General features: G+C 44.3%; 1 protein-coding gene across 5 annotated transcripts in view; it reads left to right on the top strand.

Annotated features, from left to right (window-relative positions):
* Positions 1-27,460, top strand: part of CMIP (c-Maf inducing protein) — a 130,138-nt gene that overhangs the window by 70,786 nt on the left and 31,892 nt on the right. For all 5 annotated transcript variants that reach the window (XM_064386264.1, XM_064386267.1, XM_064386265.1 and 2 more), the window contains 3 exons: positions 6,514-6,564; positions 24,887-25,048; positions 26,202-26,243. In XM_064386264.1, coding sequence (XP_064242334.1) covers positions 6,514-6,564; positions 24,887-25,048; positions 26,202-26,243 — 255 coding nt within the window. The remainder of the gene's footprint in view (positions 1-6,513; positions 6,565-24,886; positions 25,049-26,201; positions 26,244-27,460) is intronic.

Genomic DNA, 27,460 nt, shown 5'->3' with positions numbered 1-27,460 from the left:
GTACTTTGAATCACAGGCTTTCCCAATTTTTCATTTTTGAGAATTTAAGATAGCAATTTCTGTTTAACTGAAGGCAGTGTGGATTTATGAAAGGCTGGTCCTGCTTGACCAAGCTGACCTCCTCCTGTGACAAGGTGACCTGCTTAGTGGGTGAGGAAAAGACTGTGGAGGTTTAGATTGGCTATTAGGGAAAAATTCTTCACCAAAAGTGTTCTCAGGGCACAGCCTGCCCAGGGAAGTGATTGAATCACCATCTCTGGAGGTATTTAAAAGATGTAGACCTGGGAACATGGCTTAGTGATGAGCTTGGCTGTGCTGGGTTTGATCTTAGAGGTATTTTCTAACCTAAACAATTCTGTGTGAGATGCCACAGCAGAGCCCCTGTCCATGTTCAAGTTTTCATCCCCTCTGTCTGCTGTCACCAGGGTCTATTTCTGGCTTATTAGTGCACAGTAATGAGTCAGAGAGGGAAGAGTGCCATTACCTTTCCTTACATCATCCCAAGCCCTCCCATGGCAACACTGACCCATCCCAACCTATTTTAGCACATGAAATCTGACAGGCAGTGCCGGAGGTGATGCAGCTCCCCTTGGGAAATGGGATCACGGTAACAGGATGTGTCTACCTGGGTTTCAGAGGAAGACCTGTTCTCAGGCAGCAGACAGCTTCATCCAGGCTGGCTTCACGCTTAAAAGTCATTTTCATGTGTGGAGCTCTTCCCACTCAGTGTTTGTTGAATAAGCACAGCTATCTGAGCGTTTCACTGCCTGGCATTTGGGGATTCCCATTGTCCCATGTGGGATTCATGGGCAGTCAGGTTTCTGGGGATCATGGACTGTCAGTTTTCTAGACATGCTAAGGGCTTGTGTTTTCTTTCCCCCTGCCAAATGATGGGATCCCTGGTTCTCTCCATGAGCAGCAATCAAAATCTCTGATTTTTTTCTTCCCTGCAGTTAGAAAGAAGGTGTTGCTGAAGCTGGCTCATTAGGCCACAAGCTCTTCAGGCCAGGAAATAGGAGCTAAATTTAGCTTTTGATGAAGTGCGAGGTCTTTAGTATCAGGAATAGCAGGGCTTCCTTGAGCTGGGCTAGGCTTTTGCCCTTCTGCTTTCCCTCTGTAAAGCACAAGGTGTGATTATGGTGCAGTGTGGATGATTATGAGGAGGATGCTCTACCCTTGATAGTGAAAAAACTGGAAGAACCTTTTGAAAGAGATTTAAAAAATACCTTACAATACAATTTCATGAGCTGCTGAGCACCAAATGTAGGAAGAGTCCCAGGAAAAAGGCTTTGGTATTTCAGTCACGACAGTACTGCCTTGCTTTCCTGTGGAGTCCTTTCTTTTAGCCTTAAAGCCACCACTTCCATCCCTGTCACTCGTGTTGTTTTATTCATTTCTTGGCAATCGAGTGTAGCCAGAAGGAAAAACAAACAGAGCAGGAAGCCTTGACAAGCACAACAGTCACACGTTCAGCTCGGTGCTTGACCACACTGTTTGTGCCAGGGAGTCCCCACGGTAAATGTTTCCACTGGGTTTTCAGTAATATTTTATTTTGGTCTCCTTGGAGAACCTGCCTTTTGTTTTAAGTGCCAGTCCAGCCAGTGCTGTTGGTGTGGAGAGGTCATACAAGGACCTCAACCCAGCAGAGGAAGGGAATATTTTGAGGAGGAAAAGGGCATTTCTGGCAATTCCCAGCAACTCTCTCTCTACCCTGGGTTAGGGCAGAAGAGTGGCAGGTTTCCCTTGCAAATCTGCCCAAGGCAGAGGTGGAACAGAGTGATTTGCATCAGCAATGTGAAGGTTTTGTACAGCTGTGTGGGGCTTGGCTTCCTGCAGCCCTGGGACATTCCTCTGTTCCCGTGGCTGATAATAAAGGGGGGCAGAGAAGCCAGTGCTGTTTTATGAGTCCCAGTAATGAATATCAGCTAGAAAAAAAGCACAGCAAAGCCCCCATCCTGCTGACCAGCAAGCGAGGGAGAGAGAGAATCACAGAATAAACTGAGGAAGAATCAAAGCCAAAATCTGGGTCAGCAAATCCCACTTATTGCCACATCCATTCAGATGGCAAAATCCCCTAGAAGCACATGTGAAGGACGCTGTTGCGAGGAAAAACTTGGGAACAGTTTGCTACCTGGACAAGCCTGATCTTGTATTCTTCTGAATAACACACATGCCAGGAGCAAGGGATGTTGTAGTGGTAATTTGCTGCTAAAGGAATGGCAGAGACCTTCACCATAATTTTTAGAGTGCTCTGTTTCTTGCAGAGTTTCAGGTGTTCAGTTTCTCAGTAACGCACATGTTCCTATTTAGTCTCCTCCTTGCCTGGGTACAAATTATTGCAGGGGCTGTAACACTGGCATGAAGCTTGTTCATCTATTTTTGTGACCAAAAAGGAAAACTTGCCTTTAAAACATTCACTGCTTTTTAATAATAAACTTGTATTCCTACTCACTGACTAAGAAATGAAGTAGTTGGGGTGCAGAGCAAATACTTCCTTTTTCAGCAGAGGTATAAATTCACTCATGTTGACCAAAGCTTTGCATATGCAGGCATTTAATCTCTTGCACAGTTTTTCTCCTGTGAACTGTCTTTTTAAAGCAGGAGAGTTTAATCCTATGAGCAAAGTTTGTACTACAGCTGATCCCAGGTGGCTTTTCCTCTCTGATTGAGAGGAAACCTTTACACCCCAAAAATAAGAATATAAAGTCCTTCAGAACACTGTTCTAGGATCAGTTAATCTTAAAAAAAATACTGCTAACAGTAGATGTTCCTAAAGTCGATATTCTTCTTCCTTATTGGAATAATAAATAAGCTTCAATTAGTTTAATCTTGCACCTTTGAAGAGTTTTACTCCCACATTTTCCTGTTTTCTAAAGTATTTTTCTACTATGTTGTTGTTGTACAAAAACAATGTGAGGTCTTGATTGTGCAGGAAGCTCAGTTGGACCGTCTGTCACCCACTACCCTGTTAAAGCCACTGCATTTAGGAAAAAAATTGCAGAACTGGGGCCTAAACATACTAAACACACAAGGGGCCTAAACTATTATTTTGCATACCTCTGTATGCAAAATTATATTGAAGTACAGTGAAGAATTATAGAATCTTCATTGTACTTCAGTCCTGTCTCATTTACTATTTGTGACAACAGCAGGCAAACCATTTCCAGCTGAATTTTAAGTTGGAAAGGTAGCAGTCAAAAGAGTGGGGTAGAACTGTACTCACTGCAAGAGCAAGGCTGAAAGTAAAAAAAAAAAAAACAACAACTTTCCTTGTGTGGTCAAAATGCCTAAGGAATGCCTGGTTTGAAGAATTTTCTGTCTCATTTTCTCCTTTTTATTGTACCCTAGAGCTGAACAAATATAGTAAACTATGCCCTTAGCTGCAGTAAAAAACTGTAGGTGTCAGTTCCCAAGAAGTGATGACTTCAGTGCAGAAAGCCTGAGTTCTGTCCATGCACATCAGATAAACTGTAAATGTCTGTGTGCAGCCCCATAAATGAATTGTGGTTCCCTCCACTGCTTTGGTGCTCTTTGCTTAAACTTCAGCAATGTTGCTCACAGTAACCTGAATGCTCGAGTAGGTCAGTGCCTGCAGAGTTGGCTGGGCAGCTGAGCACCCACAAGAGCCTGGTGGCTCTTTTTTCATCCTGCCATGCCATGAACTCACTGTTCCTTTGGTAGGAAAGAAATGCTCCCCTGCAGTGTCTTCTCAGTGTAAGCCTGAAAATGAGGAGGGAGGACCAAGGGGTGCTGTGCAAGAGTGGGATCTTTGTTTTCCTTTGCAGAAGATCCAGCGTTTCCTGCGTGGTGCTGTGGTTTTGCTGGGGTCAGGTGGCCGGAAGGGTGCACGGGGAGGATTAGTGCCTGGAGAGATGGGGAATGTTGGTGTCAGCATCCCTCAGGATAAGGGTGCTTGGGGTAAAGCATTCAGTCTGTGCTGAGCATGGTGTAAAGACACTGGTGAGATGGCCATTGGCCTTCCAGGCTTCTCTTACCACTGAGTCCTGACCACTGGTACAAGTGTGGGGATTCTCTAAAGGTTTGTTTTTATATTTTCTGTTCACTTTGTCTTCTTTCTCTTGATTTTCCTGGGAAGTGCTCTTGGCTAACAGCCTGAGCTCTGAATGTTTAGAGGGCTCACACTCCTAACCTAGACCCAGGTGCCAATTTGCTTGATCACTTCTCTGCAATAACTAACTCTGTGTGTAGACAGTGCTTGGGCCCCACACTTGGAACTTAGTCACTTAGCTAATTTTACTTCTAAAATGCTTTGTATATTGCTGCCATGGAGTTGTACTTCCTTTGCCAGTTCTGGTTTTGTGTCTTGCAGCATTGTTCCGTTCTTTTCTCCCCGAGTATTTGCAGTCCACTTGTGCCTCCTGCTCTGCATGATGCTGTTGTCCTCACTAATAGTTAGGGCTCTAGTCACTTCTAGAATATATCTACACATAATATTCTCTAATTATTTGCAGTGGTCTTACAGTCTGTACTGCTGACATCATTAAAGTAGGAGAATAATTAACAGATCTCAATTTAGGGATTCAGCATTTGTTCTTACCTTCAGACCAGGGACTGAATCAGGTTGATATTTTGCCTCTTTGGGTGAAGTACTCTCTTCCCCTAGAATAGTTTTGATTATATTGATTTAAATAACAGTATCTTAGTTTGTATAGTTCCTATAAACTCAGTCTTATTGGTGCAATTGCTAAGTTTACATGAAGCCTACAAAAACCTTCAGTTTTACTTATTCTTTAGAGGGCTTTGATGCTAGAATTTGGAAAGGACTTTTTTTGTTCTCCTGCATGAACCAGTTGTCTCCTCAAAAAAAGAAAAAAAGGTTCAGTTTCAAATTAAATTTTTCAAATAAGTCTGTTGAGGTTTCAGAGCCTTCTCTCTGGGCAAAGATAAGAAATAGCTAAGTATATTTCCTTCATATGTTTTTCATTATGTTAAAAACATTCTTCTGTGTTTTGGTGGCAAATTATTTTTGACCTTTTCATTGCATTAAAATATAGTAGAAAGTATATTGAATTGAAATTTAATTCTGTAACATAAAAAGTCTGTTTTGTGTTATAATGCCCACATATACATAAAATACAGTGTAAATAATGGAAAATCATTAAATATTGTGTGACTGAAATATCCTGAAGATCTGCACTCCAAATGTTTTTACAGTTTTTCATTGCATGCAAAAAGAAGAAAATAGAAAAGGGAAGTTTTTAATTGCATTTGTAGCAATTTCATATTCTGATATGTCAGCATTCCTTTTTTAAATTGAAGGTTTTTGATAAATTCTGTGGTCAGCCAAGATTATTTATAATATATTTATTCCTGCTTTATTGCCTCGACATCTACTGGAGGAGCAATTGATTCTCATTAAGATATAAATAATATGTAATGCATATATAAAAGGATATTACTCTGTTTAATTCATAGTAATCAGTCTAAATTTGTGTCACTGAACCATCAGTAGCTGACCTTGAGATTAAACATGTTTTTGGTAACCATACAGCATTTTTACTTCTGGTATTCCTGCCATTATCAGTGAACTGAATGAGTGTTGGAGATTAAATACGTTCTGTAGTGTGGATTTTGAATACTTACCTGAAAAGGTGTTGGGGAGTGACATTTGATACGTGATGCTCTAATTTGCAAGAAGTATGTGCTTTTTGACTAGCAAAGAACCTCACCTTTTTTTTTTTTAAATATGGATTTACAGGCTAACCTGTAATTTTCAGTGTTTTTGTAAAACATTTTGAAACGTGGGCAAAAATCGCCCACAGGCAGCGTTAAGGGGGAACTGGAAAAGCCAAAGGGCATCTCTACCCACTCAAATATTTCAGACTTATGTCACCTTGTTAAGGCATGCATATTTACGTCACTCTACATGCCTTTATATTTTTTGATACCAAGCCTTTTGACCTTTGGGAGTGTTGAACTATTCCTCCATTGGCTACGACCTGGCTTCACACTGGGAATTTCTGGCAGCTGTGCTTAATATGGCCAAAAATGGGTGATGGCTGGGAGTGATTATTGCAACATTTATGCTGTTGCTGCAAACAGTCTGTGCATGTATCTGCACGTCTGTGTGTGCTGGGCTTTTCACTGGTTTAATATCACTGAAAGAGCTAAGACATTATTTGAATTGCTTTGGGGCCACTGAGGAGCAGGACAAGAAAAGAAACCAGAGTGTGGAAAAAACCCACCCCTCCTATTAAAATGTCAGCCCATCTTCCTACTCTCCTTCCAGTGATTAATGGCAGAGGCAAGTGCCCCACAGGCATTAAAGATCTGACCCACACCTGATTGAATTCACAGAGGATTTTTCAGTCTTTGGGCTGGACAGCATTTTATAGGGGGTTAATATTTTGTAAGGTTTTGGTTCAGTATTTTATAATGCAGCAAGGTCTTTGTATCACTGCTTGCTGTGAAAATAAACTGATTAAAGTGCCTGAGTGACGTGAAGCACTGGTAGAAATTAATGATTCTGTCTGTAACTTTTCTTTATTGCAGGCTGCAAACAGTTACTTGAGGGATCAGTGGTTCCATTCTTTGCAGTGGAAGGTGAGTTCTGTACTTCATCTTCTTTATTCTCTGCCTCCAAGAGTACTTTTTAGAATTCCCTGTTTGTTCATTGTCAAAGCTCTGAATGGATAAAGTATGTTCTTGCAGAAGTCCTAAATCAGCACATGTCTGCAGTTTTAACATGTCTGTGTCTTGCATGAAGTGGACAAATTAACTTGTTACACAGCCCAGCTTTATCAACATGTGACTGCCTTCAAAAAGCAGATGGGCAGTTAATTCACATTTAAACAGAACAGAGATGGTGTGATTTTAGTTTTGTACTGTGAAGTGTAATATGCTATAGAGAGTACACCTCATCACATCCTCTGGACTCTTGGTTTTGAGGTTTTTTGTTTGGTTGGTTTTGAGTTTTCTGAGAAGCTAGGGAGAAAGAGTGCCTTTTAGAGTTGTTTATTGTATGTGTAACATCAATCAGTGGTGCATCAGTCTGTGTTTATACTTAAGGATGATTTGGAATTAAAGGCAGTTTCCATTTCAGAGACCTCAAGGCCTTTCTCATTTTCAGTGGGAACAATGGACTGATTGCCCTGAGTAGGGAAAGTGGATCACAGTGACAGCATTGTCTCTCCAAAGCAGCACATTCCTCATCAAAGCCCGTAGCTGCTGACCTTTGGATGGAATCTGGATGGATCTTTGATGCAGTTAGGAACAAGTTTTGGCCAGATGCTGAATATGGTTGTCCTCCCTTGCCTTGCAGTGGGAAGCACAAGCAGTACCTTTCAGCTCAGGACTTGTCTTCAGCAGGGTTTCAGTGGAGTCAGCCAAGCTGGCTGTGCAGCTTATCAAGATTTCAGCCTGCTGACAGCAACCACATGGAAAAATATACGGAAGTCCCTCCCACCAAACTGGTTTTGTTGTAGGTGTATTTGATAGTTGCAAAACAGTTGTGTGGCAGAGCTACAGTGTTGGTGTGCTTTGTGTAGCCATCAGTGTCTGGGAGAATCGTGTTCTGAGCAGTTCCAGGCTCTTATCAGCAAAAGCCAAGTGTTGAGATCTCCTTTCCCAGACCACTGGCATATTCTCCAGCCTGTTACCCTGATTGCCCAAACCAGAGTGGGACAGAAGTGCTGATAGCAGGAGGCTGGGTTGTGCTGTAGCACTTTATTTTGGCCTCTTGACAGTATCATTAACACAATACCCAGCCAGCCTTGATTTCTTTGCAACTCCCGAGGATAACAAAGCACTTAAAGCATGCAGAGGCATTATCTCCATGTGGCCATTATTTTCTCTCCTGCTTTGGCAGGCAGGGATGATCAGAGAAAGCATGGATAGAAATGATGACGGAATGAATTTCTTTTTCTACCTCACCCCCAGCCAGGATGGTTGTGGTACCAAAGTGCTGGTGGCTCATGCCCACTTTGTTCCTGCAGTGAGGGGAGAATTGGGGTTGGAGATGCAGCTCTGGAAAACATCAAGTAAGAGGTGGTAAAGGTGCAACATGGGCCTACCATTCAACCCACCAAATAAATTCTTTAAAAAAAAAAAAAAAAAAGGAAAAGAAAGAAAGCAAACCAGGCTAGACAGAGTGACCTGGCTTGCTTGCATGCCTTTCAGTCATGGAGAAGGAGCTTTGCTCTGTGGGAGTTGTTTTTAAAGGAGCATTTCTTAAACTTTCCAGTGCTTCTGACCCAAGCCTCTCATTTTGGGAAACTCTGAGTAATTTAACTTGGTGCAAAGTAGAATTTATTTTTGCTTCCCTACTTCCCTCCCCACCCCCATTAAATTTGTTTCTGAAAAACAAGTGAAACATTATCTTGATTTGAAAGCCCTTCCCTTTACCAAGAATAGCAAATAGTGTTTTCCCATAAGAACAGTGACAGGGTTTAGTCACTGCCCAGGTACTTGGCACTAAGAAATTCCTTTTTGCTAAAATGGAGGTAATTTAGGTTTTGTTTTTTGTTGCTTAGTAGTTCAGAGGAAGAGCACCTGGTAACTTTCAGCTCTTTGGCAGGCTTAAGTGAGATCCCAAGGGGCTGAAGAACCAGGAGAAGCTGTCAGTGCAGAAGAGAAGTGAGGGAGTGCAGTTGTGTCTGTCTCAGTGAAATTTATGACTTTACTGGCACTGGAGCCTGTGACTTTAAGAGCCAGGTGCTGAGGTTCATCTCACTCCATAATTTGTATGGTTTGATGATTAAGCAGGTAGTGAGGGAACCCACAAAAAACAGGAAACCTATTCTTCTGGAATGGGGCATTTACATAAAGCACCAGATGGCAGAGAGATTGCCACAGCTGTATTGTAATTGGGTGGTTGTGCTGATGAATGATACATTTGTCCAGTGGTCTTACAAAATAATAGGTCAAAACATTTCTGTGGGATGTAGAACACAGATACAAACCGGTGCAGATAGCTGTAACAGTTGTTCAGGGGAAAACATTCAACAGAGATGATCTTGCTATTGTTTGTACTTGTGTGGTGGGAGCATTTAGGGAGCTCAGCTGAACCCCAGTGTCCTTGGCACTAGATTTCATTTTAATTTTCTCCTGCCCTGCCCAAACAAGGCCGGAGGAATCCACTGTACAGACAGCAAACTGATATTCTGAGAATTTCCAGCAGTGGGGATTGCCCTCTCTTAAATTACAGTTATGGGAACAGATTCATATTCTGTCAGTGTCCTCCTGACTCCTTTTCCTGTGCTTGAAGCCTTGGGAATCAGATGCTGCATGTACCCTGAGCTGCATGGGAAATGGGAAGGAACAGTGAATAGCTGTGTCTCAAATATCTGGGGAAGCTCTTTAGGTTCAGGCACACACTTTGGTTTTGTAGGAAGGTGCTAAGGTCTGTGAGGGAGCTTTGATGTGGTGCAGTTTTAAGGTTTAACATGCTGTGGGAATTCAATTTGCCAACCGGCACCCTGGAAATTATTTTTGTTCTAGAGGCAAACACGGAAATAAAAATCAAGAATAATTTCTTCCTGTGACCCAGAAAATAATAAAAGAGATGGTACAGATTAACAGAAATAAGAGAACCAAACACGTAATTATCCATGCTTTAGATCCAGCTCCAAGGGGTTTTATGTGTCATCCAGCTAACTAGCTGTCTAGATGCTTACAGAGCGTTTTAGTTGTGTCTTTTTTCTTGAATATTGGGCTCATTGAAGTCAGCAGGGTGTAGGGATACTTCCATGCAAGTCTTCCTTATGTAGTCATCTTCTCTTTGGGTTTTCCATTTCAAACCCTCCCACTAAGGGTTACTCATAATTCCTCATTTAATCTGGATATCAGTGAGTATCACAACTCCTAAAGGATTATTGGCCACCTCAGCCTATTTTTAGAAATCCTGATTTCCTTCAGCTTGTAGCTAAGCCAAACTATCTTTGTCCAGAGAATAAACAGAACACGTTAACAACTCTCCAGCTCCTCAAACATAAATCATTAATCCATTGTGTAAGGAAAGTTCCTCTCAACCAGGGAGGTTGGATTGAAACCATGATACATAATCTTTGGTATGTGGAAGCTGATAAGTCATAACAGTGTATCAATAAAGATAACAACACTTTCTGTGGGTATACAAAAGAGAATAACACATGCAGTTCATTGCCCTGGCTGGATCCAGGGCAGATACAGTGGTAACCAACCACTTCTGCAGGGGATGGATACAGCTAAACTTGGCTTTGAGAGATACTGGGACTAGAAATTTTGGGACACACACAAATAAGGAAATACATACTCTTGGTATTTTCCCAGCCAGCATCCATCTACTTAGTTGCTTGTTTATGTGCTGCTCCCTTTGGGCTAAATGCACTTTGTGTGCATTTGTAATGCTGAGCACTGAGAGGTACCATCCTCTGTACAAAACCTGTAGCCCCATTACACCACATGCTAAAAGTATTAGTCATTAAAAGGTACACTTGACTAAGTTAGTACCACATTGCATTTCAGTTAGAAAGACATCAGTGAGGTTTTTCTCCCAGGAGTACAGGTATAGATTTACATTTTTTTAGTGGGAATTCACCTAAGTTCATGCAGGGCATGTTGCAATTTTTATCATGCTTGATAGTAAGCCCTGCACACTGCCCTCATTGTGGGGTGAGTTGCTCGTGTTTTCTGGTCAGCTGGGTGATGCAGCAGTCAAACATGTCAGTTGACAGCCTTTGGGGGCATGTCCTGAATTGACACAACACAGAAAGAACAGAGCCAGGTCTGCAGGAAAGCATGAAGCATGACTCAAACTGAGCTCTGTGTGCTTCTGACCTGGATCTCACAGAAAGGCTTGCATGTACCTTGTCTTTCCCACTGATGCTTTTTACCAGTGCCCATGTGTCTCCTAATGAGTACTGCTGCTTGGTTAGGGAGTTTACACATCTCTTAGCAGGGACAGTGCAAATGTGTTAATTGTAGGATTGTTTAGGTTGGAAGGGACCTTTGGACATCATCTGGTCCTCTCTCCACCCACGCCACACTTGTCCTCTTGCATGCAGGGCTCACTTTGAGGTGGTAGGAAGCTGCTGGGAGCCTGTGAAGCCCCAAACCAGGCAGATGAAGCAGCAGTGCTGGGCTGAGGGGAGCAGCCCCCTCCCCATCCATCTGTGCTCATGCAGCCCAGCATACGTGCAGACCCCTGACCTGCAGTCAGCAGTCACGTTACCTTTTGTTTTAAAATTCATTTTCAACCCAGACCCCGTGTTTTGAATCCCATGAATTAGGAAACTGGAACAATGTTGTCATTTGGGATTTGCAGACGTTTTGCATTGAATACTAAAACAAGCGATGTTGGCCTTTGTTCAAAAACTTTAATTTTGGATTAATACTTCCCTGGTTCTCATAGGGATTGTGCTATCTGTGTCTTCAGGAAACAGATACTTCCATGCACAAGCAGCCCTGTTAATTGCAAAGGGATTGACTGTCAAATAAAGTCATACTTGACCTAAATGATGATATGTTATCTGGTCTTTACTGTGGCGAGGTTATGAATTTCTTGTTAATTAGTATTTTTTTATACAATAGCCATGGGTGAGTATCAGGTTTTGTATCAAATGGTGAACGTTCAGAGTGAGTTACTCTTCTCCGAAATTTAAAATAATAAGTTAAGAGCAACTGTTCTTGAAAGTGTGGTAAAGCCTTCCTTGTGTAAAGCACCTTTACGGCTTTGTCACTATGGTAATGATTAAAAATAGTGCTGATACAGGAGTAGGGGTTATATAGAATTTAAATGATGACAGTAAAGAAATTTACAGCCTTAAATCTCAGTAAATCTTGCCTTAAAACTCTGAGATCTGGGAAGAAATCACATTGGATATCATTAAAAGGGCCAGTGTGTTTAGTGACCTAATTTAGGATCTGAGAGAGAAAGATTTGGTACCCTGTGACAATTCCATAGCCCCATGCTCTACTGCATAGTGAAAATTCTATTTGAAGAGCTCAGCAGTTCTTTGGAGTGGTAGTTCTGGACTTCAGGCCTCTCCTTGGTGGTTACCCAGCACACAAAACTGTAACTCTCTTGGCTGTTTCTTTGCTTCCTTTAACTGAAACACTGAGGTATTTTCACAGAACAGAGAAGTTTTCATTTTCTTTTACTTTGAGGTAAAACAATAAATAATTATGATGCAATTAGGCCAACAACGATTTTTTTTTCTTTCTTTCTTTTTCCTTTTGTGTCTATCTGCAAGTCAATGATAGATTGATGGGAACCAAAGATGTGGAATTAGGTTTTGCCTTTCACAGCCCAGGATTTTGGGAGCATTGTGGGCTTCGATGACACACTAGTTTTGGACAAGCAGGTTTATTGCTTGGACAGATAAAAGGCAGCCCACAAGTTTTTGGCTGGTGGTTGTACTCTTCCTCTGAAATGCTTGGGTACCAGTTATGGGGGATCATGAGCAGTTATTTAAGATATCCTGCCTTTCTTCTGCGTCATGGTGCTGTTCTAGGCCAGACTTTGTAGGGAACAGATGTGGGGTCCAAGGGGTGTGTGAATGGATCTGTGTTGCCAAGAAGTGAGACTGGTATCAGTTTGAGCTTTCTGGGAAACATAGTGAGACCGTTTTTCAGTTTTTGATTACTCTTCTCATGGTGAAGTTGATGCTTGCTGTCATGGTTTGTTCTTTTCTATATGAAAGGTAACATGAATTGCAGCTCTGTGTGCCTGCTGTTCATCCAGTGATTGATAAGACCACCCTGTCTGTTATCTGAACAACCTCATTGCAAATTCAGGAACAACATAATGGAAATCTTGTCATACTTAACAGCCTTTTATTTCTCTAACATTTATTTTTTTTGTAGTTAAGTTGGAGGGGATGTCTTTTTGTCTTTTTTTTCCCTTTCTTTTTGGCTTGAGATATCTTCATGAGCGCATGAAGTCTGTTGTCTCTCTCATTTTCCAGCACAAGTTTGACAGTCTCAGGCCATCTGTTATCAGAAGTCACTTGAAAATTCTTGGCCTTGTTTTCTGTTTCTGGGATCTCATTTTGCTAGAGGTAGCTGTGCTGCCACAGCAGAAAGGCACAGATCTCACTTGGGAGGTGGAAATGAATAGATGAAAAACAGACAAGATGTTGACAGAAAGTTTTTTCTTCTATTCATTTTATGAAATGCTGGTAATGTTTTAAGAACTGGAACAGGTGGAGTGGCTAGATTTTTTTATTGGTTTTTTTAAGCTTGCACTGGGAAAATACCTCACTCTTTCTGGGGGGCCACTGGAGCAGGTTCCTCCCAGAAGGTACATCTGCAGCTGAGCACGGGCTGTGCTCTGTGTTGGCTTCACATGAATCACTTCAAATCTGGGAGCTGCATATCCATGTCAGCACAGCACTTTGTCCAGCCCAAGGAGGCTCTTGGCAGCACGCTGGGGTGCCAGCCTGCATCTGAGCTGCTGCTCTGAGCTGCCCTGCCCTCACCCAGCCATAAGCACACGAGCTTTGGGCACCCCTGGCTGCCTCCTCTATTGCCAAAATGGCCTTTTTTAAGGAGGCAGAACGCAAGCCAATTAATGGCCTGGTGGTGAAATTTGAGTAGAAACTAGATAGTTATTTTCTATCTTGCTTTAGCTAAGTCAGGACCAGCTCTAAATTTTCCCCTCTAGACTTGGATGCTATCCTATTCAAACTAATATTAGGTCTGAAGATAGAGGGGTGTCAAAAACAGCTGAATAAACAGGTCAGCTTGTTATTGTGTGCTTAGGGCTCAGCTCTGAAGAGGAGCAGATACAATTGCTGGAATATGTTGTTTCTCAGGAATGCTGAGCTGCTGGCCAAGAGGGATCCTCGGGTTTTGTGCCGGTGAATTGCTCCTCCGCATTATTCCTGGGCTGACCTTATGACTAATTCTTTGCAATTCAGGATTTTGAGGTCACGGTGACCAAGAATTTCACCAAATTGCAACTTCTCATCTATAGCTGTCATAATGTAGAGCTGCACCGAAATTATTCTCTTGTTCAGGTTTCTGGCTGCAGAAAAATCTGGTTTTAGGAGCTCTCTTGTGGAGACAGGACAAGACTGGTAGGCTTTCCCAGGAGTGTAATTATCCTCTTCACATGATGCATTGGGTGTGAAAACCTAACTCTGGGAGATGACACATGCTAAGTGCCTTGTTAAGCTGCTGCCATGGGGCCCAGTTCTGCATTCTGGATCTTAGAGAACTCTCGGTGTTAGAAGAACTCCATGACCCTGAAGGAGCAAAGGGGAGTCTAGGTGTTGTTTTAAATTTCTCTGTCATTTCTCGCACAGTTTGTCCATACATTATAATATACATAATGTATTAGGGGATAATAAAACTGCTGCTAATACCAAAGAAAACTGTAAAGCAGTATATTGCAAGTGTCACAGCCTGTATCATCTGCCCTAGCTCTTGCTATAACCCTCATGTTCATCTTGTCTGTCACAGCTCCTTGTCTTTTTTTCCTAGAACACTGATGGTTTTAAAATTAGAAAACTATCCACAAGCCAATATATCCTTCATTCCCCTCTCTTCATTCAGAAGCCATTGCATTGCAGCTATTTCCCATCTCCTGGTCTCTGGTGCTCTTTACTGTCTTAAGATGAGAATACTGGATTAGGTTGTGTGACCAGAGGAAAGATCCATCAAGGACAAGAGGGATGTTGTGAGTGATTCTGAACATGAGGTGGGCAGTGATTCTGGGAGCACCCCAGTGGTCTCTGGTTCTCAGCAAGGTTGTGAGTCTTGGGATCAGAAAGCTGTGAGTCTTCGTTCAGTCTTGCACATCACACAGTACAAAGGAGAAGGAAAACAAGGGAATTGCAGAGATCCAGGGACATTTTGGTAGGCTGAACAGTTGCAGGAGGTTGGGGGGTTTGTGCTGATGTGGCACAATAAGATGCAATATAAAAACATGGAACAAAGTGATGGGGATGTTTCCAATGCAAATGCTGCTGTGAAATTGGGCATCTCCCTGTGAGCAACTGGAAAATTCAGTGCTTCAAAGCCCATAAAGAAATACCCTGCTTTTCTGAAGTCCCTTTTAAGATGCTTGCAAGCATCACATCAGCATCCAGTCCCTGCTCTCCCTAAGGCTCTGCAGCAGCTTTCTGACACAAACATGTTCCTTGAGCCGTGCACATCTCTCTTGCTGACGACATTGATGATGCAGGTGCACAAGAGAGAAGCCAATTTCAAAGCCATTTATGGTGTTGGGGAGCTAGAAAACCAGCAAAATAATACATTTGCCAAGGAGGAGAAAGTGAAACAGGTGGGTAAACGTCCATTTGGAAGGTTTTGCTGACTGGTGAGAGGGGAGGAGAGCAGAAAAAGCTGAGGGTGTCCACTGCCAGCAGTAGAGAGTAATAAGGAAAAGGGATGACGTGGCTTTTTAATCCATTTTGCATATCTGGGAAGAAATAATTGCTTTGTGTACTACTTGGTGCTACCTCAGCTTACTGGAATTTCCCAGAAAAATGAAAGGGGGATAGATTATCTTTCTGAGGTTATCTTTTGTTAGCAGTTACTACAATGTGTAGCTGCTTACTCCCAGTTGGAGGTGGTTTCTCAGGTGGCAGCTCTTCCGACCAGGCTTCTCACATGCCTGGAATTGCTGGCATGTGCTGTGCAGCCTTGCAGATGAGGCCACCAGGTCCTGTTTTCCCGTTGATCAGCAGCTCTCTCGTGCCTGAGTGGGATCTGAAGGGTGCAGTGCCAGGGCGGGGGGGCTCTGCACAGCAGGTATGCCTGGCCGTGCTCCATGGTGGCCTTGTGCACAGCTTTGTGCTTTGCCAGACCTGGTCAAAGTGCAGTGATGATAAGATTGTGCCTGCTCCTTTTTTTTCCTACACAGGATCTTTTCTCTGCAGTGGCCAAGTCATTTATTCCCACCACGGGCTGGAGCTGGTGGATGCCAAGGCTCCACAGACACAGCCATCATGTGTACAGCATAAAGGGCATGAAGACAGAAGGAATTAGGAGCCTGGATCAGTTCAGCTAGGTGTCAGAGGCATTTTATGATCTAGTCAGTAACTGTAGATCTCTGCACAGCAAAACACACAGCAAGGACCACACCTAGATGATACTTATTGTCACAGTGCCTTGTGTCATCTGTGCTCTGTTTGCTGCATGCCACAATCCACAGTCGCACTGTCTGCTGTGCTTTAATTATTTAATACTACTTTTTTGTCCCTATGCACTCAATGCAGTTAGTCCACTGAAGGCTTCAGAAAGTGTGAAGTGTGTATGGTACACATATTCCTGCTTTTTTCTAGTAGTCTTTTTTTTTTATTTATTTTATTTGAATCTGACATTATTTTTCTGACTCTGGGTCGTGCTGCAGATACAGGAGCAGATCAGACTCCCACCTCTCTGGAAACTGTGGGTTTTCCCAGAACACTGAGATCCTGATGTACAGACAGTGTGGGGCATTTGCTGCTCTGGAGAAAAGGGCCAAAGCTGCTGCAGGGAGCACTGAGGTCCACAAGAGGAGGAGGCAGTTGTGTCTGAGCATGTTTGAAACCTTCCCTCTGCTAGTGAGTCAGAGGCTACTCAAGTCCTGTAGCTCAGGCAGGGTGTCTGACTCCTGCCCTGTTGTGTGAGGCCAGCAAACTCTCTGTGAGTTTTTCTCACTCGTTCTGCAGAAGATATTTAAGTAACTCAGGAGGGTTTGTAAACTTCCTCCTCCCCAGCCTGCAGTTAGGGCAGACCTTTCCTGTGTGTCTGGGACAATTGTGTTGATAAACTGTTTTGAAGTTTGTTCTCCTGCCCAAGATAAGGAGGAAAAAATGTTGTGTGACTTCTGTGTAGTAAAAAAAAACCAAAAAAAACCAAAACACCCAAATGCTCATGGGCAAGATATTTTAGAATATTTCTTCATTTGGGGAGATGTCACATGGAATTTTCGACCCAAGATACCAGCTTTGTCTGTACCAATGCTTTTTGCAAGCAGGGAGTGGCTTTTGCCTCTGCTGGAGTATCTGCAGTCATAGTGAAATTCCGCATAGCCAAAGCAACATTAAAAACAAACCCCAACTTGGCTCTGGTACCAAAAATACGGAACAGCAGTTGCTGTGTGCAGGATGAAAGCTGATGTTTTGCCAACCTGAAGTGTAAAGCTGGTGCTGGAACTGGGGCCTGAAGAATGGGAACGTTTGCCAAAAGGAAATGGAAGCAGGGATGGAGGGTTTCGGGGAATGCATCAGCGTCGGCCATGCCAAAAAATGTCTCCCCTGTGGACAGGTCTGATTACAAGAGTAACCACATTAGCCCAGGCAAAGTGCAGCTGGAGCCACCGTTGGCTTTTTGCGTTTTCTAGCTGGGTTTACAGCATCTGGATGCAGGAATGAGGTAGAGCTGGATTTGGCTCAACCAGCTGTGTTCTGCATCTTACAGAGACTCAAGGGCTGTGCAGGGATTCGAGGGAACACAAGGCACCAGCAGAAACAAAGCCCAGTTTCTTTGCTTGGTAGTGGGGAGGTCAAGGATGCCAAAGATGACCTCTTCCCTCCCTGCTTAGGGAGGCTAGAAGGAAGCCACAATTTTTGAGTTGCTTTCAGTTTTTAGAGAAACACACACACTGCATTTGCATGCAGGTTCGTCTTCAGTGAAGCTCATGAATTTAATGGTTTAATTTTTCTTCCTTTTGCTAAAATATCCTTCCTGTTCCATCCTCTCATCCCCTGTTGTTACTGAGGGATATCTTTGCAGCAGTGTTGAGCATATCAGAGAGCAGAAGCCCAGAAGGATGGGCAGTCAGTTGACAGCTGTGTGCAAAGGAGAAGCAGATATATATATACACATGTATATGTAGATAAGGTCTATAACATGCTTTGGGAGCAAGTTCTTCCGTGCATTAATGTCACAGCTGCCCAGTGTCATGCTGAGAGGTGACTGAGGTGCCTGCCCTGTCACCCCCCTTTGTCCCACATCCACTTTGCACTTCTCTTGGTTCAGGCAGGAATGTGTTTTGTCTCTGTTCCATGCTTTTAAAATTGTGTTTATTTCAGCATTCTTTTCCTTTGCAGTGGTACTGTCCCAGTGGTACCTGAGCAAAGGACAAATGCTGTGCCTGGGGGAAGTGTCTGTGTGGTTGTTCCAGCTCGTGCATCAGTAACAGCTGAACCCACGTCACCGCCTGCTGAACCCACTGAACTCTGGCAGCTCTGGAACAGTGCTGACCTGAGCCTTGGGGGTTCTGCCAGCTCTGGAACAGTGCTGACCTGAGCCTTGGGGGTTCTGCCAGCTCTGGAACAGTGCTGACCTGAGCCTTGGGGGTTCTGGCAGCTCTGGAACACTGCTGACCTGAGCCTTGGGAGGGTTCTTGCCTGGCTTAGTGAGATCTGGAGCAAGGTGGCAGACACTGGTGGAAAAAGCCAGGTGAATCAGACTGAAAAAGATGGTGGCCAGAGATGGTGAGGTGGGAAAGGACAGCAGCAGTGTGCCAGTGGTGTTTGTCCTTGGGGTACCAGGGTCCAGCAATTGCCTTGGAGGTCTGAGGGTCAGAACACCTCAGTTCTGCTCTGTTCCTGGCTTGCCATATGACATCAAGGAAATCATCTTGGTTTTCTTGCTCTTTCTCTCCTTCCTGCTTTTAATCATCGAGACTGCGAGCTGCTCAGGGCAGAGAATGTCACTGGGTGTATTTAGTCAGGCCACAGATTCACAGGTGCCAGTTTCAGTGTAATAAATAATGGTGATTTTACCAGGATCCTTTTTATCCGAGTTGGCGAAAAACAGTGTTATTTAGACCTTAACTGGATGAGAATCAGAAGAGCTTATCCTGTAATATTTCCCTCCATTTCTCTGGCCTGTGGCAAGGAATTTATGGGAAAGTGAGCCTCGACCAAGGCAATTGCATTCAGAGAAGCAACTGAAGCAGAGAACTTGATGCACTTCAGCATTTTGCACCAGGTGGAATGAGATATGCAAAAAAAGCTGTGACCTGAAAACATGGTGGAGAGCAAAAGTTTGCTGCTGCTGTTCCACAGCATATCTCTGCTGCTGTTTTAGAGAGCAGCACATAGTCTTTCTGTACAGAACTTACAGAAGGTCAGGAAGAGTTTGATTACTGAAGCATGAGCAGTTTGAAGTCCCTGATTTAGAAAAGTTTCCATAATCTCATCCCAGCCCCAGCCCTTTGGCTGGATTGGGACTTTCTGTAGACTTAGTCTTTTCAGGTAAGTTTTTGGTTTTTTTTCATATTGGTAAATGTTGCAGGGAGGAGCATAGTTCCAAAAGCTTTCAGTGGATTCAGCTGGTGATTTAAGTCCATCTCTGACTATCAGGGAAAATTCTGTGAGCAGCAAGTTAACCTTACAAATTTTTCAGAATACCGTGAAGTGATACCTGCTAATATTAAAAGCAGAATATGGGTGTGGCTGACTTTTAGGATGCCATGTCCTCTTTGTTTTCATGAAGATAATGAATTAAAGGTCAAAATGCTAGCAGGTGATGCTGTAGAATACATGGTGCACCTGGCCTTTGTAGAACAGGCCAACATGTGTGTTGGACATGGCCAGCAACTCTTCCTGTTCCTTGTTACGCAGCGTTTGAACAAAATGTTCTGCTGCAGTGGAGAAAACCTTTCCAGAGTCTGCTCTTGGTGTTGTTTTTATCTCTGCAGATTTGCATCTAGCAAGGGGCACCTCCATTTTACATAAGCACTGTCAACATCAAGTGTAACACTAGCCCGTGTCATCCGTCCCCGCAATGAGCTGGGGGGACCTTTGTGCGGGAGCCTGACCTTTTCCCTCTTGCTGGAGCTGCTCTCGTTGCTCAGCAAGAAATAAACAATTGCTGGCACCCACAGCCCTCCAGGGCAGCGCCCGTTCCTGCAGGAGCTGCAGCCTGTCCCGTTCCTGCAGGAGCTGCAGCCTGTCCTGTTCCTGCAGGAGCTGCAGCCTGTCCCATTCCTGCAGGAGCTGCAGCCTGTCCCATTCCTGCAGGAGCTGCAGCCTGTCCTGTCCCTGCAGGAGCTCCATCCTGTCCCATCCCTGCAGGAGCTGCAGCCTGTCCCATCCCTGCAGGAGCTGCAGCCTGTCCCCTTCCTGCAGGAGCTCCATCCTGTCCCATCCCTGCAGGAGCTGCAGCCTGTCCCCTTCCTGCAGGAGCTCCATCCTGTCCCATCCCTGCAGGAGCTGCAGCCTGTCCCATCCCTGCAGGAGCTGCAGCCTGTCCCCTTCCTGCAGGAGCTCCATCCTGTCCCGTTCCTGCAGGAGCTCCACCTGTCCCATCCCTGCAGGAGCTGCAGCCTGTCCCATTCCTGCAGGAGCTGCAGCCTGTCCCGTTCCTGCAGGAGCTGCAGCCTGTCCCATTCCTGCAGGAGCTCCATCCTGTCCCGTTCCTGCAGGAGCTGCAGCCTGTCCCATCCCTGCAGGAGCTGCAGCCTGTCCCGTTCCTGCAGGAGCTGCAGCCTGTCCCGTTCCTGCAGGAGCTGCAGCCTGTCCCGTTCCTGCAGGAGCTGCAGCCTGTCCCATTCCTGCAGGAGCTGCAGCCTGTCCCGTTCCTGCAGGAGCTGCAGCCTGTCCCGTTCCTGCAGGAGCTGCAGCCTGTCCCGTTCCTGCAGGAGCTGCAGCCTGTCCCATTCCTGCAGGAGCTGCAGCCTGTCCCGTTCCTGCAGGAGCTGCAGCCTGTCCCGTTCCTGCAGGAGCTGCAGCCTGTCCCGTTCCTGCAGGAGCTGCAGCCTGTCCCATTCCTGCAGGAGCTGCAGCCTGTCCCATCCCTGCAGGAGCTGCAGCCTGTCCCGTCCCTGCAGGAGCTCCATCCTGTCCCGTCCCTGCAGGAGCTGCAGCCTGTCCCGTTCCTGCAGGAGCTGCAGCCTGTCCCGTTCCTGCAGGAGCTCCATCCTGTCCCATTCCTGCAGGAGCTGCAGCCTGTCCCATTCCTGCAGGAGCTGCAGCTTGTCCCATTCCTCCAGAAATCCCAGCCTGTCCCACCCCTGCAGGAGCCTCCCTGCTAAAGACTCAAGCAATCCTTTTCATGCTGCATGTGGTAAATGGGGAAGAGAGGTAGAATTTAGCAGGCTCTTCAGCATTAGGGATGACCATTAATTTTCTTTATATAATGAAATAGTATTTGCTGATGGGAAGACAGGTACCTGAAAGTACAGAATGTTCTCTGGCAGTAGCAAAGCAAGGATGAAATTTTGTCATCAAAAAGGCTAACTTCATTTTTCCCTTTTTGGATCAGGTGTGGTGGCTGCTTTAAGATGTTCCTAACATGAAAGGTCTTGCTAGGGCTGAACAAGGCAAATGTTCCATGCTGGCTGATTTGTGCATTAGAGTCCATTTTTCTTAGCTGTTGACTACATCAGTATTATCATTTTTGTCCAAGAAAGTGGTGTATGAGCAAGGGCTACAAGATGAGGCTATTACAGGATAAAAAATATACGAAGATCTTACTTGAAAAAAGCTGAAAGTTTCCTAGGCTCTCTTGAACTTTCTGTTCACAGCAGTGTTCAAAGGCTTTTGAGCACTGATGGTAAAAATGACTGCTTATAGATTTTTGTCACATTTCCTAGCTTAATAACTCTAGAAAAATAATTTTTCATATGTGGACTTCAGTTCTTTCCTCCTGTGAAAGAGGATTGAGACTTAGGTCTTGGAGTTTCTGCAAGACTTAATTAATTAGAGTGATTTGGGAATGAAGTGTGCCCTGTCATGTCACTTATTCTCCTCATTCTGCTTATTCTGGGTGCTTAATAAATTCAGTGGTTTTGCATTTAAAGTCAGCATGGCAAGATTTTGAAGTGACACTGGCTGTGTGGCTCTGGCTGGTCAGTAACTAGGAGGGTCAAATTCCAAGCTGGAGTACCTTATTTTCACTCACATAAATTTTCACAGGAGCTTTTAGTGAAATCCCCCTAGAAACTGGATTCCTACCCTGGTATTTTTCTTGTTCAGGCTATTAATGATAAACGTTGTATGAACTTTTTCAGCAGCTTGAAGGCATCTTTTGCACCTACATCCAGGGGGAGTGAACTCCTGGGCTGACATTCTTGTTCTCCATGTGGGGCTTTACCAGGCAGCTTTGTTTTTCAGCTGGTGAGTGATTGTTGCTCCCTGCTCTGGAGCCAGCACAGGTAGAATGGAGCAGATGGCTCAGGGTTTCTAAGTGCTTGCTGAGACACAGCAAATTGCTTCTGTAACCCACTGATAGGTTTCAGCCTTTAATTGGGGCTTTCAGCAAGGCGCTCAACAGTGAAAAGCATTCTGCTGAGAAAAACAGCACTGTAACCATGGCCAAAGGTTCAGGACAGCAGAGTTCAACCCTCTTGGGGATGGCTCCTCTATTTATTTATTTATTTTCTGCTGCTTTCCCACCATCATTCAAGACTCCTGTAATGCTGTTTGCAGGCTGCAGCTCAGTCAGTCAGTGCCACTCAGTCCTTTGTGCTGGAAACATGCAGGACACACTGATAAATTTGGATTCTGTGCTTGCAGCAGGCTCGGTGTGTCTGCAAAGGTGGCTGTCCCCTGATGCTCCCTTTGGGTCCCTGCCTGCCCTGCAGGAGCTTTGGATGGTCTTCCCTGCATGGCAGCGGGTAAAGCTCCTGCTGTCTTCCCTCTGATGTACGTCACCATCATCAGAATTCTGACTTCTAATGGACATCTCTAAAAGGGAAAGAAAAACTCCCTTCCTCCTCCCTGACTCCAAGCAAGACTGGATTTGACAGCAAAAGAAGGATATTTGTGGTGGAGTTGTCTGAGCAGCGTCCTGTTGGGCAAGAGTTCCCTTCAGCAGCTTCCCCTTAGGCTGAAGGAGCTGCTCTGAAAATGAGCTGTAACTCACCAAAAAGGGGCAGCCCAGAGAGGCAGGGATGCGATAACCCAGTGGTCTAACTCTCATCCTCCCACTGTCCCCACATTTTGTCAGCTTCTAATTCTGCTTTGGCTTCTTCACAGTACAGGGCCAAGGAATAGGTTTCAGCATTGGAAATTGTATGTCTTGAGGCAGCTTGGTTTAGTGTCCTCCATTAATCAGAAAGTTGTTGTTTCCAGTTTAAAAGCTGTCTAAATAGTCAGAAAGGAGTTACTTCCAGTTAAAAAAACATCTGGTTGACTTAAATTTAGTGCTGGAGTGGGTTTAACAAAAAGACCCTAAATAAAGGCACTACCTGAATGAGAGAAATTAAATTCTATGATTGAAGTTTCCTAAAGAGTCCAAGAAATCTGTGATGTCGAAGTCGTGCTGCTTGCTTAAAGTCCCTGTTGATTCTCTGTCCCAAGGAGCTCAGAAGAACAAAGATTTTTGTGCAGTTTCGAAATCCCAGCCACATTTGGTAATGTCTGCAGCACGTTTTTATGTTCCTTTAGCTTTTCAGTGGCTTAAAATGCACTGGAAGTGTGAACTAGACTGCCAGTGTGCTTTTGTACTTGGCATGAATTTAATTAAAAAGATAATTGGATTGCTTTATCAGTCTTGACATGTCAGCCTAGTGCCACTCTCCTCTCCCCCCTCTAACAATGCTGCCAAGCCCAGTGCATATGAAATCCGCATTTTTCTGCATTGTTCTCTTCTCTTGTGTTTCAGGTGGGGTTCAGAGGTGACTGTTTGCTGCTGAGCAGTAGCTCTGCTCCAGGGTGGGAAGGAAGTGGCTGATAAGCAGAGAGCCAGCGTGGTCAGGTGGTTCCTGCAGGGGCTGCCCTGGGCCAGCGCGGGGGAAATGCCAGGAGCCGCAAAGCTCCGAAGGCAAACAAAGCTCACAGGCCCTTTGCAGAGTCCCTGCCTGTGTTACACTCATGTACAGCCCAAAACGTGCAGCTGCAGTCTGCAAGCTGCACAAAATGGGCAGTTTATGTCATTTTCGTGGAAATGCTGCCGAGGAATGTAAGATCTATTTTCAGGGCAAAACTGATTTTTCATGTGAGTGCCATGAACCTGAGCATGTGTCCAGACTTCCCAACATCCCTTTTTGCAGAGGACCAGGCTCGTGCAGAGAGGGGAGTGTGGACTAAACACAAGTGGGGGTCCTGGCAGTTGCTGTCCCTCAGTGCAGAGCTCCTTCCCTGCCTCTGGCACTGCCTCCACGCTCTTCAGAGCCCCTCCTGCCTCTCCTGTGCCCCTCATGTTGTTTTCAGATGTGATGTTTGAATACTCATCATCATTTCCTTGAGCTTGTAGAGTGCCACCAAGCCACCTCTGGGAATTTGGGTGGGTGGGTTTTCTCTAAAGATTGCTTTTGATAGTATAAAGCAGCTTCTGTCCCCGTAGTTTGTGGTCACATGGCTGCTGAGGAGTAAGAGTTGTCCTCTGCTGATCCAGCTGGTCCGTGGATGGGGCAGTTGATGAAATAGCTTGGACGTGGTCAGGGGCATGCAGGGAATTGGGGCAGAAGGGGTTAGGCAATCAGGCATGCTGTTCTTGAGAGTGGAAATGCTGTTGTGTGGAAGATTTGGATACTCATAAGTTGGCTTCTGTTACAGCTGGAGGGTGGCATCATGACTTTTCAGGCTCCTTCAAGACAGAAGATGGTCTATGAGATTTTTTTTTTGCTTTGGTGAAATTGGAATGAATTCTGAATATGAATTCATATTCAGAATAAAGGATCTAGAAGAGTGATGTTTTGATGGCCTCTCTCCTCCCTTGCTTAATGAGTCTCTTGAAAAGAACTTAAGCTTTAGAGACAGCTCAATAGCAAGTACCTGTTGTTAGCCTGAGGAAGGTGTTTGCAAGAGGAGATGATGAAAAGAAAGATGCTCTGGAGTTAAAAAACTCATTTTGAAAAGAAAAGAATCGTGGTTTCTCATTGCTTCCACAGAAGAAACTGGTTTAGACATAAAAGGTTTTCTTGTCCATCTAAATGTTTCAAGTACAGTGTTTCAGCCACCAGAAAAGGCAAAACTGGGCATACAGAGCAGCCCCCTTGGGCAGTAGGAAGCACAGGAGGTTTATGGTGGTGTCAGTGTGGCCCTTTTCACGTGTCTTGCAGAAGAAGATTTACAAGTACAAGAAGGTGCTGAGTAACCCCAGCCGCTGGGAGGTGGTGCTGAAGGAGATCCGGACGCTGGTGGACATGGCGCTGACGTCCCCGCTGCAGGACGACTCCATCCACCAGGCACCCCTGGAGATCGTCTCCAAGCTGCTCTCAGAGGTACCTCAGCAGGGCTCCTGTCTCTCTCAGATGAGAGACAAACAGTTAAAAGTTTGGGGGTGGGTTTTATTTTAACTCGGGCTGTCAAAATTCTGCCTGCGAGTCTGCTCGTGACTTCTGCTCACTTGAGTGGAGTTTGCACTTGCTGGGGAGAAGGAAAATTTGACCCATCTTGTGTAGATTTCTAGAAAAAAAACAAGCCCCATTTATCTTGTGTTTGTTGGTTTGGTTTTTTTGGTTGGTTGGTTTTTGTTTCTTTGGTTTTTTTTAATTATCTACGGTAAATTTAGGTGGGTTTAACTCATGTAACTTAAGTCAGTGGTTAAGCTCCCTTTGACTCCTATTCCATTGGCTTTGCTTCCATGACCAGTAAGTTTTGTGCCAATATATACACACACACCAATAAATTATTTGTGTAGCTATTTTATTTTTACTAAATCTGGTAAAGAAAAGTGTTTTTCTTCAGAGTTATCTATCCTCCTCCTATAATATCTATTTCAAATATTTAACTTTTAATGGACAGGAAATGTAATGCCAAGCAGGCTTTTCTTGTCTTAGTTCTGATGTGATAGCAGAAGGATTTGATATAAACAAAAAAATCCACTATTATTTTTTCTTGCAATATTCAAAAATCTTAGCAACTCACACTGTTGTAACCTCTGGATGGATTATGCTGTTGAAAAAGCACAGAGCTAACTCTTCTGCAGAGGTGGTAGCATAGGTGACTTGCAGTCAATTTATTGGCTTTTCCTGGTACCATGTTTAAAGAAAGAATTTTGGGAAAACTGACCACAAAAAATCCCCACCACAACAATCCTTTTAATAATTTTGTAGACATACAGCTTGTCCTAAGAAAACATTTTGAAGAAGTGTGTTGTTGGCTTTACTTTCTCAGCTGATTGAGACCTCTGGCATCCTGGTGTTTGTGTGCTGAGCTGAAGGAGCAATGAAGGCTTGCACCAGTCCTCAGCAGGCACTGTACCACCTCCTTTAGGAGAATGATTTTAATGCCATGGTTTTTATTCAGAAAACAAGCAACTGAGTCTTGAGCCTTTCTTCTTGTGTCTGGTGGTGGCTGAGGACTGTGTGTGCTGATGTACCAACTCAAGGGTGCTCTTCGTTCACTCATCTTTCTTCTATTCATCTCTTCCAGAACAACAACTTAACCACTCAAGACCATGAGAGCATTATTGTGGTGAGTATCTTTCTGTCAAAAGCTGAGGACAAATCTATATTGTTTGATAACAGTTCTCTTAGTGCCTGTCTCTGCCCCAGTGAAGTAGGGCAAATGTGAAAGCCTTTCCACCAGTGCTGCTGAGCTTAGGCAGGAATGAAAACCATTTGTCTATTTTTTGTGTGGCTTTGTCATTTCTCTATTCTTGTTTCACAGATGAATTACAATAAAGCTTTCTCATCAGTCTGTGTGAGAGAGCACAGCATGCTGAGTGTTAACAGTCTCTCCAAAGGGCCTCCTTAGGAGACAGCACAGCAATATCCATATCTGTATGTGTACTTTAAATAGTCAAACCCCATCATTTCCAGATGTGCCCTATAAAACCCTTAGGCTGAGTAGTTTCCTGAGGGTCTAGTGCTACCATATACAGAATGTCTCCATTGCTGAGGGTATGTGAGCAAGGGATTGCTCTTCTGTTATTCCAGTTTAACTCCCTGCTAACTTATTTGTAAAAATATCCTCTTCAGCTTTTTTCTTTTTTGTAGGTCACATTTATTTAGACATAGAAATAAGTGAATCAAATGGCATCTCTGTTGCTTGTGAAACAAAATATAAGGTCTCAACAGTTTATCACAGAGGTGGAACTTGGTTCCTCATCACTGTGATTTAATTTCATTTTCTGGCAATTTCCAGGAGATTTTCACAGTAATCTAATCTAGAGCCTCACCACCACCAGATTGTATCACATCTCTGTGACTCTTTCTGCAAAATGACAAGGTGGCAGGTGGCTGCTAGTAGGTGTTAATTATGTTTAGCTGCTGTTTAAGGTACCCTTTTAGCTGGAATCAGCCACTGAGAGAAGTTTCTGAAGTAGCATTTACTTTTCTTTGCTATAACTTTCGTTTAACTCCAGTGCCAAGGGTAGTTCAGGCACCCAGTCACAACTAGGGGAAGGATTTTTAAATAAAATATGGGAGGTGGCCCTGCTGTGAGCAGGGAAGGTGAGCCAGGTGGGCTCCAAAGGTCCTTTCAGCCTGTGTTACTGCTCTGTTCTGGGTGATGGCTTCTTCAGCCCCAGTCCTGCCCTCGTGTAGGTTGTGGCCAAGCCATTAAGGAGCTGGCAGTTCCTGGGCATTCAGAGCTCTCTGCCATTACCCAGATAACCTGGGCTATTCCTGGAAAGAATTGCTAATACTGTGTGTTTATGTAGCATGTGGAAAGTACACAGTGCTTGGCCA

This window comes from Passer domesticus, chromosome 12 (genome assembly GCF_036417665.1).
Source record: "Passer domesticus isolate bPasDom1 chromosome 12, bPasDom1.hap1, whole genome shotgun sequence".
Lineage (NCBI taxonomy): Eukaryota > Metazoa > Chordata > Aves > Passeriformes > Passeridae > Passer > Passer domesticus.
The sequence above is the reverse complement of the archived record's forward strand: the minus strand, read 5'-3'. Positions and strand labels throughout refer to the sequence as shown.